This window comes from Ammospiza caudacuta, chromosome 2, assembly GCF_027887145.1.
Source record: "Ammospiza caudacuta isolate bAmmCau1 chromosome 2, bAmmCau1.pri, whole genome shotgun sequence".
Lineage (NCBI taxonomy): Eukaryota > Metazoa > Chordata > Aves > Passeriformes > Passerellidae > Ammospiza > Ammospiza caudacuta.
The window spans coordinates 31922274-31937103 of record NC_080594.1 but is presented as its reverse complement, the minus strand read 5'-3'; the positions used below and the strand labels follow the sequence as shown (position 1 = coordinate 31937103).

General features: G+C 43.5%; 1 protein-coding gene across 1 annotated transcript; it reads right to left on the bottom strand.

The window, feature by feature from the left end:
- Nucleotides 1–1657: 1657 nt before the first annotated feature.
- FBXO40 (F-box protein 40) lies at nt 1658–14533 on the bottom strand. Its single transcript, XM_058824739.1, has 4 exons — nt 14425–14533; nt 6610–8505; nt 5604–6089; nt 1658–2320 (listed from the first exon to the last, which is right to left on the bottom strand). The coding sequence occupies exons 1-3, from the start codon at nt 14431–14433 to the stop codon at nt 5892–5894; spliced, it is 2103 nt and encodes a 700-aa protein (XP_058680722.1). The 5' UTR covers nt 14434–14533; the 3' UTR covers nt 1658–2320; nt 5604–5891.
- Nucleotides 14534–14830: the final 297 nt, after the last annotated feature.

Here is a 14830-nt window from a genome sequence, read left to right as displayed (position 1 = left end):
CTGGGAGAGTGCTGGGGATCTGTTTTCCTACTCAGGGAGATGAAAACATGTAAAATCACTATGTGATGACAGATAAGAGGTATCAATGAGCAGAGGCCTAGACATCAAGGGGAAAGAATACACTCCTTGTGATGAAAGAAGCAGCAGCAGACAAAAGCAGCAGCCAGAGGACCATCTAGTTCAGCCAAGGGAAGCAGGTGAGCCAGGGTGGCACTGAGGGAATCTCAAGCATAGCTGTGGGATCAGAGAAGTGATGCTGGGAGGAGACCTCCAGGGGTCTCTGATCCAACCTCTGACTCACTCATAATTTTGTCCAACCAAATCTGGAAACCCTCCAAGAGTGGCGATACTGCCACCTTTCTGGGGACCTGTTCCAGTGCTGCTTTTTTGCCCTCCTGGTAAAAAAGTCGTTCCTGAGGTTCAGCCTCAACCTGCAAAGTTTCATTTTGTTGCCACTGTCCCTTGATACATCACCTGCTACTATTGAGAAGACCTTGGCTCCATTATCTTTGTAACCACCTTCTAGATACTGGTAGGAAACAATATAGGGTGCAAACTAGGTACCAGGCAAGTACCAGCAACATGGTAGCTTAACAGTCATCCCGAGTGTTCGAAAATTCTGCTGTTCAGGGCTGGTAGAAAGGAAAACAAAACCAGTTCATTAATACCACATGTATGATGTTACAGGTTGTTTAGATGGAGCTCAGAAAGATAAAAGAGGCTTTTCTGTGATGCAGCTCAGTGTCAGCCATGAACTGCTTGAGTTCATACCTGGATATGTAGGGAGAGAGCAAATATTAAAAGAGATAAATCCCAGTAAGGGCTCTGCTGACATGGGGAAAATAACTTCAGTTATGGACCAGTGAATCATCTCTCATCATCATTATGGGCCTCAGGCCTGTGATTCTCAGCATGACATGACAAATTCCTTCACCAAACCATCACTGAACTCACAAAAGATTTGTTAGCTGTAAATAGCAATTAAGTCATAGAGCAGGTGGCCATCAAAAATAAATTTGGAGTGTGTGATCATAATTTCCTTACATATAAATTCAGTGGGAAGATAAATAAGAATAAGCCTGCACTGCTTATGCACGTTTTGTTTCAAAAAAAATTAAACGCCAAGGAATTTGAGACTCTTAATGTGGAATGCAGTGGTAAGGAAACTGCATGTGAAAGATGCTCAGAATTTCTGACAGAGATGTGCAGTGTCTCTGGAACATGCAAAGCAAAGAAGAAAAAGCCCCTCTGTAGCTACCTGGATGAACAGCCACAAGGTGAAGGGTAAGGAGAAAAATTTTCTTCATATGTTTGTAGATATAATGTGGCATCAATCTGGAAAATGGATTTTTAAAAGAAGATATAGTTTTTCCTTTAAGTAAATAACTGAACCAGGAAGGAGAAAGTGGCTGTGCAAAGAAGATGAGACAAACCTAAAAATATTTGTTAAAATTAAATAAATATTAAACATATATAAATAAAAGTCTTCAACCAAGAAAATTATAGTGAAGAGCAGAGCAGAGGACAGGAGCATAATGAATATGAGAGTACAGGAACTGCCACACCTCATTTGAAGGCAAAACATACATTTATGTGATGAAGTCAAGAAAACAAACTAAGATCTGAATTTGAATGGATTCTTTTATACCATAATAATTTTTATTCCAAAGAATGCAACAAGGAGTTACAGAGTTTCACAAAATAACAGGCACTGTTCAGATAAACTTCACCTTATCTGTGCTCTCTCAGTTTTGGGAGTTGGAGGTCCATCAGAAAATTCCTTCCCTCAGCCCAGACTTAGGATACATGTCAGCAGGTCACTTGCCCTTTCACCCCTTAAAAATGATCTTCTGCCCCATGTTATTACTGTATTGCACCAGTTGGGAACTTCCAGAGTCTTTCTCAAGGAAATGCTTCTATCCAGAAAACCTCTGGTTTTGGCAGCACATCCCAACTCCTTTCATTCCTGTGCCCTTTCACCTGTCTCCTCTGCCTCTCCTCACACCACCTACAAAGAGGCAGCTCTCTCTATCCAAACCCAGTACCTTTTCTGGTTCCTGTCTTCTCTTGCCATGAGGTTTTTGCCCTGCTCTGACCTTTCTGATATCCACGATGCCTTCATTTCACTTCCAATTTTCCAGTGAGAGGAAACACTGCAAGACACATCAGCCTGGAGCGTGTGGAGTATTGCTCTTGCACTTCACAGGACTTGAGGACAGCACAAACAAGATCAAAGTCATGAAGATCCAGAGTGTGGGGGCTGGACTGAGAGCAACCTCAATGCTCTGCTGGAATTACATCCCTTTTTCCAGTTCAGACCCTGCCAAAACAATAGACTATTTTGAAAGACACCACATGCTCAGTTTCTTCTAATCAAATTACTCAAGCTGAGATTTAACCAAAGTTTCCTTTGACAAATTACAAACTCAGACCAGGAGCTAAGGACTTGCTTAACCCAAACTGAAGCCTCTCACCTTTTCAATAAGCCAGCTTTGTGCTCACCAAGACACACAGTGCAGGAAAATTCAGTTCCTTCCAGCTCCTAAATCTTCTGCTGACTCTGCTAATGGCAGGACCACCAACACTGAGCTGGCTTGGCATGACCCTGAGATGAATAAAACTGCATCTGACACCAGCCCACAGCTCTCCACCCCTGGTAAGGCTGGGATGAAGTGAGAAGCAGCTCCCTGCTGACATTGGCCAGGTGGGTGTGCAGAAATGCAAGGGTGATGTCCCCTTCCTTGTACAGCTTTGCCTCTCCCAGATCAGGTTGACCAGACTAACCTGAAGATTTTGCCTGTGGATTTTCAGCTTTGACTGGATATGCTGAAGATTACTTAATCAAATGTACAGCTTTTCAGAAATACACCTATATATTCACAGGAGCAAATATGTCTCTCTATGAATGAGCACTCTGTGTCTCTCCAGAATGCCCTGTAGGGAAGAAGGGAAATGAGCCAGAAGGGAAATGATCCAGTCTCCTGGATGTTCTATGCACACCCTGGCTGATCCCATGAGGTAGAGGTTGCAATATTCCTAACTCTGACCTCAACCATTGCATTTCCAAAGGTTGCATCCCCCTGAAGGCTGACTCATGCACCCTCTGTGGAGGGAATAAGCAGGATCCATTTTAATAAGGCTGGAACTGAAGTTTGCCATCTCCAGGAGCAGGGAGTGACAAGAACAAAATCCCCTGAACTGACAGAAGGCAGCCAGGAGCAGAATGGCAGCAGTGCTGGTGACACTGTCACTAAAGGTAAAATGAGCCAAATTCACACCTAACATAGGCCAAAATTTCAGGGCAGCCACAGCACTTTACAGCTGATCATGTGAGAGATTGTTCACAGGCTGAAATTTTTCATGGTCTCCTGCCAGCCTTGAACACTGACTTACTCTGAGACCTTATTATTTAAGCAACCTTTCTTCCATCTCCCCAAATTGTCCATAAAAGTAAGTGGCTCCATTTTCAAGCACCCAGCATAGATTCTGGCACCCAAGTTTTGGACATGCATTTGCAGACATTGTGGTCTGCAGCTACAGTTGGGTGCTCAGCATCTTTCAAAATCAGAAATATGGTAAATGAAGAATGAGGCCCTGATGTTGAGACCCAGGAATTCTCTCAGGAATTCCTAGAGATATAGGAAGTCTAGGAATTCTGGCTGTATGTTTTAATATCTGTCAACTTTGCTAGGTAAAACAAGGAGATAATATTGGGCAGCTCATGTTATGGAATGTTTTGAGGGCAGGTGAGTTTTTGTAAGCAGCTTTAATGGATGGCCAGTTTGTTTTTGTGCAGTGGCTTAAGCCTCAGGATGAAGGATCAGAGTGGTTCTAACTGCTCCTGGCCCAGCTTAGGTTCCCTGTGCTCATTTCCTTCCATTTCCTATTTATAAACCTGGGATGCTACTTGTGTTTTCTTCAGGATATCTGTGCAGAGAAGTTTATTTTCGTGTCTAAAGCATTATGAGACTTCCCAGAAAGGATCTCTAGGGGCAGAAAATAGAGTAGCATTAAAAAAAGAAGAAAAAAGAAAAAGAGAAAAAAAGAAAAAGAAAAAGAAAAAGAAAAAGAAAAAGAAAAAGAAAAAGAAAAAGAAAAAGAAAAAGAAAAGGAAAAAGAAAAAGAAAAAGAAAAAGAAAAAGAAAAAGAAGAAAAAAGGAAAAGAAAAAGAAAAACAAAGTGCTGCTTTTCCTGTTCCTGGGACCATTCCACTGTCCTCACAGCTCAGACTGTGTGCTCCTGAGGGTGTGTGTCTGGAGATGAAAAACATCCTCATATGGTTAAAAATCTCACAGGGAGCACTTAAGCTGCAAGTGTAGGCAAGGCTGAGCTGCACTCAGGGTGGTTTGGGTCACCATGCAATTCATGCCTTTGGTTACCAAGCACTCAGCTCAGGTGCATCAGAAACCTCTCTGGATAAGAGAGGGCTCCTTCTTGCATGGCCACCTCATCCCACATCTGCACCAGGTCATGGATGGCAAGGGCAGCACATTTCCATCCACCTGCCTGAGCCAGCTTGCACCTGGCCAGCCCAGGTGAGAGGAGCAGTGGTCCAGGCCAGCAAACATCCCAGCTCCCAGCAAGGTTCTCCTGCCCGAGACAGAGAGATGAAAGCCAGACCTCAGTCCTGAGCTCACACTTCTGGCTAAGAACTCGAAAAAGAAAGGGGGTGAGTCAGAACCCTGTGGCTGTGCCGTGGCTGGAGACTGTCCTAAGATGACAAATAAATTTATGGCTGTTCCAGAGGAATCTCACCCACCATCACATCCATGGCATTTCTGACTAGCACCACTGGAATGGTTTCAAGGAGTGTAACTGCTGGTAACATGCCTGTTCTCTCTCATCTGTTGCCTCAACAAGCCCATTCTGGTTTAAGTTAGTGTATTTATTAGAAGATAAACCAAATTCTAATCACTTTTCTGCTCTGTAAAAAAAGATTCTATGCTCTAGGCCATTCATCTGAAGCAAACATTATCCATACAGTTACTGAATGGGTTACTGAATTACTTTTCTTTTATGGAAAAGAATATTATTTCTTTGACTTCCTGCGCTCAGTTGCTTACAATTAGAACTTGCAGTTTACAACTGCAAAACTGAGTTGGTAAGGTGTTCTGAAAATGACTTCAAATATTCTTTAATGGCTTTAATAAATTTTCAGATAAAACACAGAAAGTTGTTACCTTAAAATATAAAAAGTCAATTGAGTCTCCGAAATTATTTGCCACTTGGTTACTTCTAACAAAGAACAAGCGTGCTTGCTTTGGTTTGGTTTGAATGCTCCTATGAGCTCAGCTTTAGGCTTGCACTCAACTAGGTGTGCTTGCCTTAGTCAGGGTCCTAAATGATGGTCTGTGGCTGTGCAGTGAATTCCCAAGTTGTCACTAGAGTTCTAATTAATTAATGTAATTTTGGGGCGTCCTTTTCTTCTGCCCATGTCTCAGAGCAGGTTAGCAGTCCCTAGGTCTGCCAGGCAGGAGGGCATCTACTTGTGCTCCAAGAGCTTGGCTTTCCAGACAAAACTAAGGCATTTCAGATTTATTTGAGCTAAGTACATTAACTGCTCTTGCTTATCTCAGGCACATGGTAAAGGAGCAGCAGCCTACCTTCAAGGATGTAAAAATGCTGTTTTCAAACAAGATCCTCATTGCTTTCTTCAGGATGCTGTATTAAACCAGGAACAGAAAACAGAAAGCATGTGAAGTTAGTAAGCAGTGGTCGAAGCTTTAACAAATTAATGCAGGGAAAAAAAATGCAGAGGTTTCAAATGCAGCTGGGGAGAAACCAATTTTGTATGTCCAAAGGAGAGCTGGAAGCAACAGTCTCTACACCTGAATCCCCAAATCTTCATCTCAGAGCCCTGAAGGGAGCATGGCAGAGGGGAAGCAACTTGTTCAGACTCTGTGCTTGAAAGTAGAGACCAAAGTCTTTCGAGTCTGCTCCCGAGACTCGCTCATGCCCGTCAGCAGCACGGGGTCTGTCCTGTGCTCCGCCTGGTAGAAGGGACAATTCCTCAGGTGCTCCGACATGCTCGGGACATCGCTGCGCTGCCAGTTGTGAACTCTGGAGAACAGGCTGCTGAACTGCCAGACCTAATGCAAGAGAGGGGACAGGAATGGGGGAGAGAAAATGAGGATTTTAAATGCCTGTCTATGCTTACAATGGGTGTGCATTACTCACTCTGGACACTGCAATGATCGTCTGATGGTGCAGAGCTGGCATAGCAAGTGAAAAAAGGGATCTGTATTGTTATGTATCTCGTACTTGCTGGTTTTGCTGCTTTAGTTATCACCTGCCATTTTTAATGGGGACGGTAGTACTTAAATATCAGGAATTCTTAGTTCTCAGTGCCTAGAAATGGTGAACATGCAAAGGGGTTACCCAAGATGAGCTTGGGTGGGGACTTTCAGAAAATGTCTAGTTACACCTTCATCCTTTTGTTAGATGTACTGCACCCTACAGCCCTGGGCCCTGACAACAAACCCCTGTGCAAATTCACAACCTCGTGAACCTTCCCCACATCTGCATGTTTAGATGCAGCTTTTCTTGTCATTCCCATGTTTTATCTGAAGAGAACTCATGACTCTTTTTCCCAGTGTCACAGTCACTTGCCTTTTTGCGAGCTCTCCAAGAAGCACCACCGTGGGAATATCTTTTTTTCTCCCAGACCAGCAGGACCATTCCCCTCTCTTGAAGAAGAGTGGCACAGATGTCCCTCATGAGCACCGACACTTGTGATAGCTGAGATAAACTGAAGCTGTCCAGGAATCCTGCAATGTACTTGAGCACTTCCACTGGGAGGCTGCTCAGCAAGTCCTTGCTTCTCCCTCGACTATCCACTATGAAATTGCACTTGCCCGGTTCAGCAAGAAGGGTGTCCACCTCTGGCTTAATAGCAAATGTCTTGAGAGGCTTGCTGTAAATAACCTTGGCCTTAAGTCCCTCGGGGCGGAAGTGATTTTGGACAAAAGGACATCCCAAGTAGGCCAGTGGGCAGCGGTGCTGGAACCATCCGTCCAGGCACGACTGGATATCAGCATGCACATTCTTGAAGTGGAATGGGAACTCATCCCTCCTAAAGAAATGACTGCAAGTGAACGTGAAAGCTGAACTGCTTTTGTTGTGTCTTCTGGTTACACATTCAGTGTAGAGCTCCATGTGCAGCTCTGGTGGGCTGTTTTCATCCAGAATATCTGCTAGAACTGCACTGGAGGAGAAGGGCTCCAAAGGAAAGCTGTATGTCTGTGTCGCAAAATCCACAAAGAGTCCATCGATACCTCTTGCTTCAGAGATCTCATGGCCTTTCAGCTCTTTCTCCAGAGCACATAGCAGTGTGGCTTTGACTATATTTGTCTTAGGTAGATCTTCTATGTTTATTCCCAGTTCTGAGGTATCCACTGACTTGTCTGAAGTTGGCATCTTGTGGCCCAGTGCATCTCCTAGTCGTGCTCTTTTGCCACAGTAACTCACTGGCACTTTGAAGGTGTAGACCGTCTTCACCTCCTGGGCTTCCAAGTTCCCATAGACAAAATCTTTTTCTCTGGGAGTGCAAGCAGCCATCTGGCCAAAGCGGATGAGCATTCCCCCGTGATGGACCAGATACATGTTGTAATCCGCCACACCGACTTCCTTCTTCAGCCTCTCCAGGACCCCTTCTTGCCAGGGAGCCAGTCCATTCAGTTCTCTACTCGGTGTTACTTGTTCAGACTTTTGGCCCTTTCCTGCTTCTGCAACATCAGGTCCTTCCTTTGCCTTCTCTGCGGAGCTGGCAGCATGAGAAGCTGCTGCTGTCTTTTTGGAAGCCTCCTCCGTCTTTTGTCCTGTGCTGGTTGCTGAGCCTGTTACCTGGCAAGCCAGAAGCTCTTTGCTGAAAATGTTCTCCCATGTTTTGTAACTCCCCAGATCCATTCCCTCTTTGTCCTTTGCCAAATCTTCCCGCTCACGTTGGCTAAGCTCACACTGGTCATTGCCCTCTTGGGAACCACAGGCAGCTCCTCCCACAGCACCTGCTTCCCCACCCATGGCCTGATCCATTAATTCTTCCAGTTCATCCTTTTTCCTCCACTCTGGAAATAATTCAGCTACTTTCAAAGCCCTGAAAAGTATCTTCTGGTCTCTGAGTGCCAAAGCTGTGTCCAGACACTCTTCAGTCAAGGTCTCTTTCATGATATTCTTGTGCAGCGTTGTGTCTGAATCCACGTTTGGCCAGCGGTTCCACTCCATCGAGCAGCAGACAACGCTGGCTGGGCAGACCTGGAGGTGCTTCCCCAGCTTGAAGCGGGCCATGGAGAAAGGGCAGCCATAGGCTGAGTTGAGGCAGGACACCTGCTCCAAAGGGCAGAGCAATTTGTGCTCCTCCTCCTTGCACATGTGGAAGGTGGCCCCGCAGTGGAGGTGGCAGCTGATCACCATGCAGGACACGGAGATCTCAATGGGTGCGCGGCAGTGCCGGCTGAAACATCGCTCACAGTGCCTGTGTTGCCCAGGGGGAGTTTTCTGGGCCCGGTGCTGTGAGTGGCAAAGACAAAGAGACAAGAGTTATTGTCTGAAGGAATGAGGAGAGCCACAGACCTCCATGACCACAGCTGATTTCCACACATGAGGCGTGAACATGCACTTCTGGTGGGGATGAGGCTGTGAGAAAGTGACTGCCAGCTCCATGCAGTCACTTATCACCTCTGAGCCCCACGGTACAGCCTGGCCTGGTAGAGCACAGACACATACAAGGTCTTTACTCCTTAGCTCAGGCAGCCAGGGTATGAGCTGTTTTCTGTCCCAGCATTTCACCAGGCTGCTGAAATCAAGACTCCTAGGGGCACAGTGAAGGAGCATCCCACTTCCTCAACACTGAGCAGGAAAAATGACATTCCTTTTTCTTCTCTACATTTGGCCTAGGCCTCTTCTCATCTCCCCACAAAGACATGAATGTTGCACAGTGAACCTTCCTTTGCTCTACACCACCAAGGTCAAGAGTGAGAATTATCTTCAGGATTATTCCAGTGTGGAAAACAGCCTGAGTAAGAGCTAGTTTCCTTGGCCTTTACTCTGCTTTCCTGATTTACCCTCACACTCCAATTGTTGCCTTACAGAACTAGAGGCTGCTCAGACACTACTTCCCTGGATACCTTCAACTGCTATCAGTAACTTGGCCCATAGAAGACCTGCTGCTAGTAGAAACCTCCCAGCTTTTGACTTCCTGCTCCTTACTATAGGAGCTGCCTTCCAGCCTGGTTCTGGAATTACTGTGAATCTTTGTGGAAAGAAAGAAGCTAACAATAAGGAGGAACTTGAGTTTTGTTTTCAAACAGGACCCAGGGTGCTTTTCTTTTTTATGTGAAAATAGGAAAAAAATTTGACAAATCTTCCTCCTCCCCTGCCATTTCATGCAGTAAGAACTACCACAGGCCCAGTAGACTCTCACTAGGCTCTGAGAAAAGACAGGAATTGGTAGTAAAATAGTTTAAACTTTGTATTATTTTTCCAAAGTCAAGAAAATAAAGTTCAAGAAAAGTAGTGTTTGCAAACCCAGGGTTAAGTGACCTAGCTCTGGGGAGAGGTGAGCTGCAGAGGAAGTGGGCTCAGGCTTGGGGGAAGAGATTTTACATGAAGAACTTCCTCTCTCTTTCTTGAAGGTGTTCTCTTAACTTCATATCTTTCAGATCTTTACACCCTGGCATGGAAATCATGAACAATACTGGAGAAGGAAAGACATCTAGGAAAAGCAATGCTTGTGGGTCTCTGCACTAAATACCAACACTCACATTTGAAAATTAGATGTGCATTAATTGCTCAACACAACTTTGTTCCATCTTTTGCAATTTCCAGTGCTGATCAATACCTGCTTACCCTCCTAATGAATCAACCCCATTCCCTCTTGGCCCTGCAGAGTAAAGGAGCACACACCCTTGGTGGTCACTTTACTCAGAGACAAACTTGAACTCTCAAGTATAAGGTACCATCGCCTTTCCAAGGAAAGAGCTCAAGACAGCAAGGCAGAAAATAAAACATTGTGACTTCCCATTATAACATCCCTGCCTTGCCTTAGGAAATGCTGGCTTCTGCACAGAGGTGACACCAGTGTGCTAGCCAGGGTGACCTCAACCACACCAAGCCCTTAAATACATGTGGTTTGGGGTGGCACCTGTCCTGCTTTAGGCTGCTTAGTTACATCTACTTTTATGCAGTTCAGAGAAGCAGGAGATACAGATGGATTTATTTCACACTGGTGGCATCCTTGCTGCTCTCATTCTTGTAGCATTTTGCTGCAAATATAATCTCTAAAAATAGTCCCAGCCATGACTTGCATAAGGTCAGAGGAAAGGCTGGGTACATTACACTGCAATAAAAACATGACTGTGTGAACAATACTTTCCACTGCAAAAGTAACTCTTGGGGAGAAATAGTTGATTAAAAAAACCCCCTACATTAGAGGCATAGGCCTTCTTGTTCTCCAAAACACAGAAAGGACTGATGGCAGAGAAGCTTGCTTTCACATTGCTGTATGCTGAAATAAACCCTGTCCAAATCATGTGAAGAGAAAGAAAATACATGCTTTATTTATGACAAGTGACCCTATCACAGCATTCAGATGCAGAACCAGTCTTCCTCGTTATTCAGGCATTTTTTTAGTTTAGTTTACCTCATCTCTAACTTGTATATGCTGTTCTTTTCAGACAAAAGATATCTATTCCTCTCTTCTCATTGTCAAATCTGTGAACATAGAGGACAGGAAGAAGGGACAGAGTGTTTCTTTCTGATATTTATCAGGGTTTGAATGCTTCTTCTATTCTGACATGCCAGTAATTAGGAGCTCTGTATTTTAATTGATAATTTAGTTGGCTGTGGTTTAGTTGATGGTATTATTGCAAGTACACAAACTACAAACTCAAAACACTCAGCAAAAAGTTTACAAATTTTGCCTCAGTAGGTTTGATACGTAACTTCCAGAGGCAGGTGACACACAGATAAGTCAAGTGACAAAACATTTCTCTAAACTTGTACACTTCTTGATTCCTTGCAACTTGCAAAATTTCTCCAGGTCTGGGTTAGGAAAAAAAAATCCAAACAAACCAGAAATGATTACTTCAATCATGTTCAAGCTACTGTGTAAGGAAAGAATGCACATAACAGTCCATAGTCTGTCCACTTTGGTAAATATTTTTAGACCATAATGACAGCAAATCAAGTAAGGTTTAAAAATATACAGCTGCTATTTTAACTGCAGCTACGTCTGTGTCTGGAGTGGGCCTGTTCAGTGATAATAACTTACAGTTTATAAACCAATTAAAATTTATTTTCAGGAGACATTTAATTAATTTGCAGTCAATGAGCCAAAATAATACAAGTATTTTCTCATTTGACATGTGATTGACCATTTGACATACTAAGGTCATACATTGTACCTGAGCTCTTTGCACAGAATCAAGAGATACCTCCCAGTTTGAAGAAATATCCAAAGGGGCCACCAGAAACCCAGATAATGACCCTAAAGAGTGCCTCTGAGATGAGATTGCAAAATTTCTAAATTTTACAACATGATAACAAACTCCTAAAAAAAATCTCACAAAAGTTCACATCCAAATGCTGGAGCCAAGAATGCTGAAGTTATATATAATGTTTCAACAGAAGGAATGTGAATACTTTTGGTGAAGTGTATGGGGCAGATGGGCAATGTTCTCTATTTCTTTTAACTCTTGTTACCCAGTATATAGCATTTATCTCATCTTTATTATACTGAAATCTTGAGGGGAATTGTCTTACCATATAAGAATTTTCATGTCAGTATATTTACTATCTTAGATCTGATCGTTTTCACAATAATGAATTTATCTTTGCAATACTAGAGAAGCACTTGAGGTTGAAAAATACTATTGCTTCTATTTGGCAGATGTAGAAATAAAGTTTAGAAAGATAAAAATATATAGAATTAAATATGGTATTTTATACAAATATGTAAATGCCAGACAAAAATGCCAAGCATAGAGATGCTCAGGTTTTTATGTTTCACTTGCAGTTGCATGCCTCCTGCACAAAAACTTTGGCAGAGCCAGCTATAGAATCACATTTTCTAGGACACCAAGTAAGTCTTCTTTAACTAGTGATTTTCTTTTCCTTTCATGCACTGCTCTTCCTCAATCACTACTTGCTTATCAATCCTGTCAAAAAATCAGGCTTGGGTCCCTTTTTGCTAAATAGATATTTTTATTTCTTAGAGGTGAGAACAGAATCACTATGCCATTGGAAACCATAGTGCATTGCATTTGTTCATGAATCCCAGGAGCCCAAGTTTTCTTAAGTCCTCTCCTTAGACACAAAATAAAAAGCAAATCCAAGAATGCCACCTGGAGTCGTGGGGATCTCTAAATAAGTCGAACTCCACACCTCAACACCCACAGCAGGGTCAGCTACAGCTTGGGTGACCCCCTTGGCACTCAGCACAGTGGGTCACTGTTCTTGATGGCACTCCTGCTCTGCAGTTGCCATTTCAGACTGACCTTGTACAATACTCACTGCCAGCCAAGCTTTAAATGAGGCAGGTTGTGAGTATGGTACGGCTCAGGGCAGGTGGAAAGGGAGAATTAAAGGTGCAGATGAAACCTTCATCAATAACACTAATAGTGAGCATAAACAGGACCTGCTTTTGAGGTGACCTTGAACAAGTTCACTTGGATTTTACAGGGGCACTTTGATTCCAGAGCAATGCTGGTGAACTTTAAGTCCTTAGCATAAGACATGAGGATTAAGATTTTCTGTGAAACAACTGACTTGTTGGATAAGCCCAACAATGGAAGGATGAAGCTGTGACAATTAGGGAGCTGCTGCCTGTATTTCCTGCCTGGGGATGATGTGGATGAGGCTGTAGTGTTTCATGGCAATAAACACTGTTTTAGAGTTGCTGAACAGGTTGGAATTGCTTTATATTGAAAAAATAAATACACAGTATAGTGCAGCAGTTGGGTAAGGACTTCAATTCATGTTCTTTGCCTTTCTTCTTCAGCATGCCTCTTGCTCACGTTCTCAGAACAGCACATCAGCTTCTCCTCAGCTCCCTACACCTGACATGCAGGACCATGGAGATCAAGAGAAGCTGTTGCACCATCAGGCCTCCCCCTTGCCTGGAAAATCTGTGCTGCACACAGGCAGTAAAGTGGCACCAAAATTTGCTTGTGCAATTTCTGTCTGGTGAAATGCACTAAAGCAGTTACAGGAGGAGCAGGGAGACTCCAGAGCAGTGAGGCACAGGTAACACAGGGCATTGCTGGTTGGAACCCTGCACTGCACTCCCCACTAAAACACCTGGATCAGCAATATTTCTTGCTCCTCCCTACCTGGTGCAATGTAGCCATAGCTCATCTGAGAGAATCCCACCCAAAATTCCAGGTGCTGAAATGGTCCCCTGGGCTGGTGGCATAGTGCAGGATAGCTCAGCATCAGCATCATGTGCTGGGCTTGCTGGGGAGTCCTGTGGGAGACAGGCAGATCTGCAGGCTGTGACATGGAGCTGCTCTGCTGCTCCTCAGACCTGTCGGGGATCCCTGGGCTGTCGTTGGTAGACACAGTCAAGCAAAATTTCACTTTGTATTGGTAACTAGGAAATGGGTTTGGTCTTGGTTTGAGTTCAACAAGTGCTTTAAAAGAATAGGTCCAGTTTGGTTGCAGTCCAAGGGGGAAAAAAATAAAAGGAGGGTAATGGTCCAAACCATGTTTTTTTTTCTCTTTGGGCTCGGGTTCTATTTTATGCTCTGGTAACAATCTCACTAAAATACTTTTCTGAAAGGTGCCCAGTATAAAGAAACTCAGAGCTACTGGTTAAGATCTAAGTCATAAAATAAAAATGAAAGAGATTAATTAATAAAAATTGCTAAGCAGTCACAAGACTAAATGGTACAGTAGTACCTTTAACTCTTGCAATTCTTACTCCATCATTCATTCAGTCTAGATTTTCAACATAAAATTTAGTCTCAATCTACAAAACTCATTTAATTTTAAGTATCAGCACTTTTGCCATGAGATTGCTCTTGCCTTTCCTCTGACCCTTACTGTATCTTCTTGTATTCTCTGAAAATTTCCTGAAAATAACAGAAATTGAATTTTTGATTTATCATCTGATCTGCTGCTGAAGCTCCCATCTTACAATCAGCATTTTAGGTTTTTTTAAATCCTGCATAGAGTGCAGCAAACTACAGCTAATTCACTGAATATATTATGGAGGGTTTTTTTTTAGAGTAGTATGTCACAGAAGTGCTCACAGTTACCAGCTGCCTCTGTTTTAGAGTGTCATTTAAGACATCTCATGATTATTCTATTTCATCTTAATTACTAAGGCTGTTTTGAAGATGTCTTGATTTTCATAGCTTGCTATAGTAACCATTACATTCCATTCAGGTTTGTCCAAAAAACCCTCCAACTCTATTTACAAAGCCTTACCTTGATCATAGAGTCCCTGTGCACGTACCAAACACTTCTCTCCTGGTTGTGCTCAGCTGGGCTGAAGTGAGGTGAGTGAGGGAGAACTGCACACAAAGAAAGAGAACAGAAGGACACGGAGCAAGCCCAGGCAGAAACATCAAGTAGTTTTGGGATGTTAAAAATAAAACCTGTGCATGTGACCACGTAGCTCAGCTTACAGAGCTGTCTCCTCCACTGTATTTGTTAACTCTGTCACTCCCGGAGTGATGCTTTGCAGACAAGGGGAGAGGCAGAACCAACAGCACCCCGTGTTCCCTGCATGAGAGGAAAAGATGAAACCCCTTCCCCAGCCCTGTGTCAGCTCCCTGCTGCTCTCTGATGGAGGTTTGCCTTTGACAACCTAACTCCCCTCAGTGCCCACACC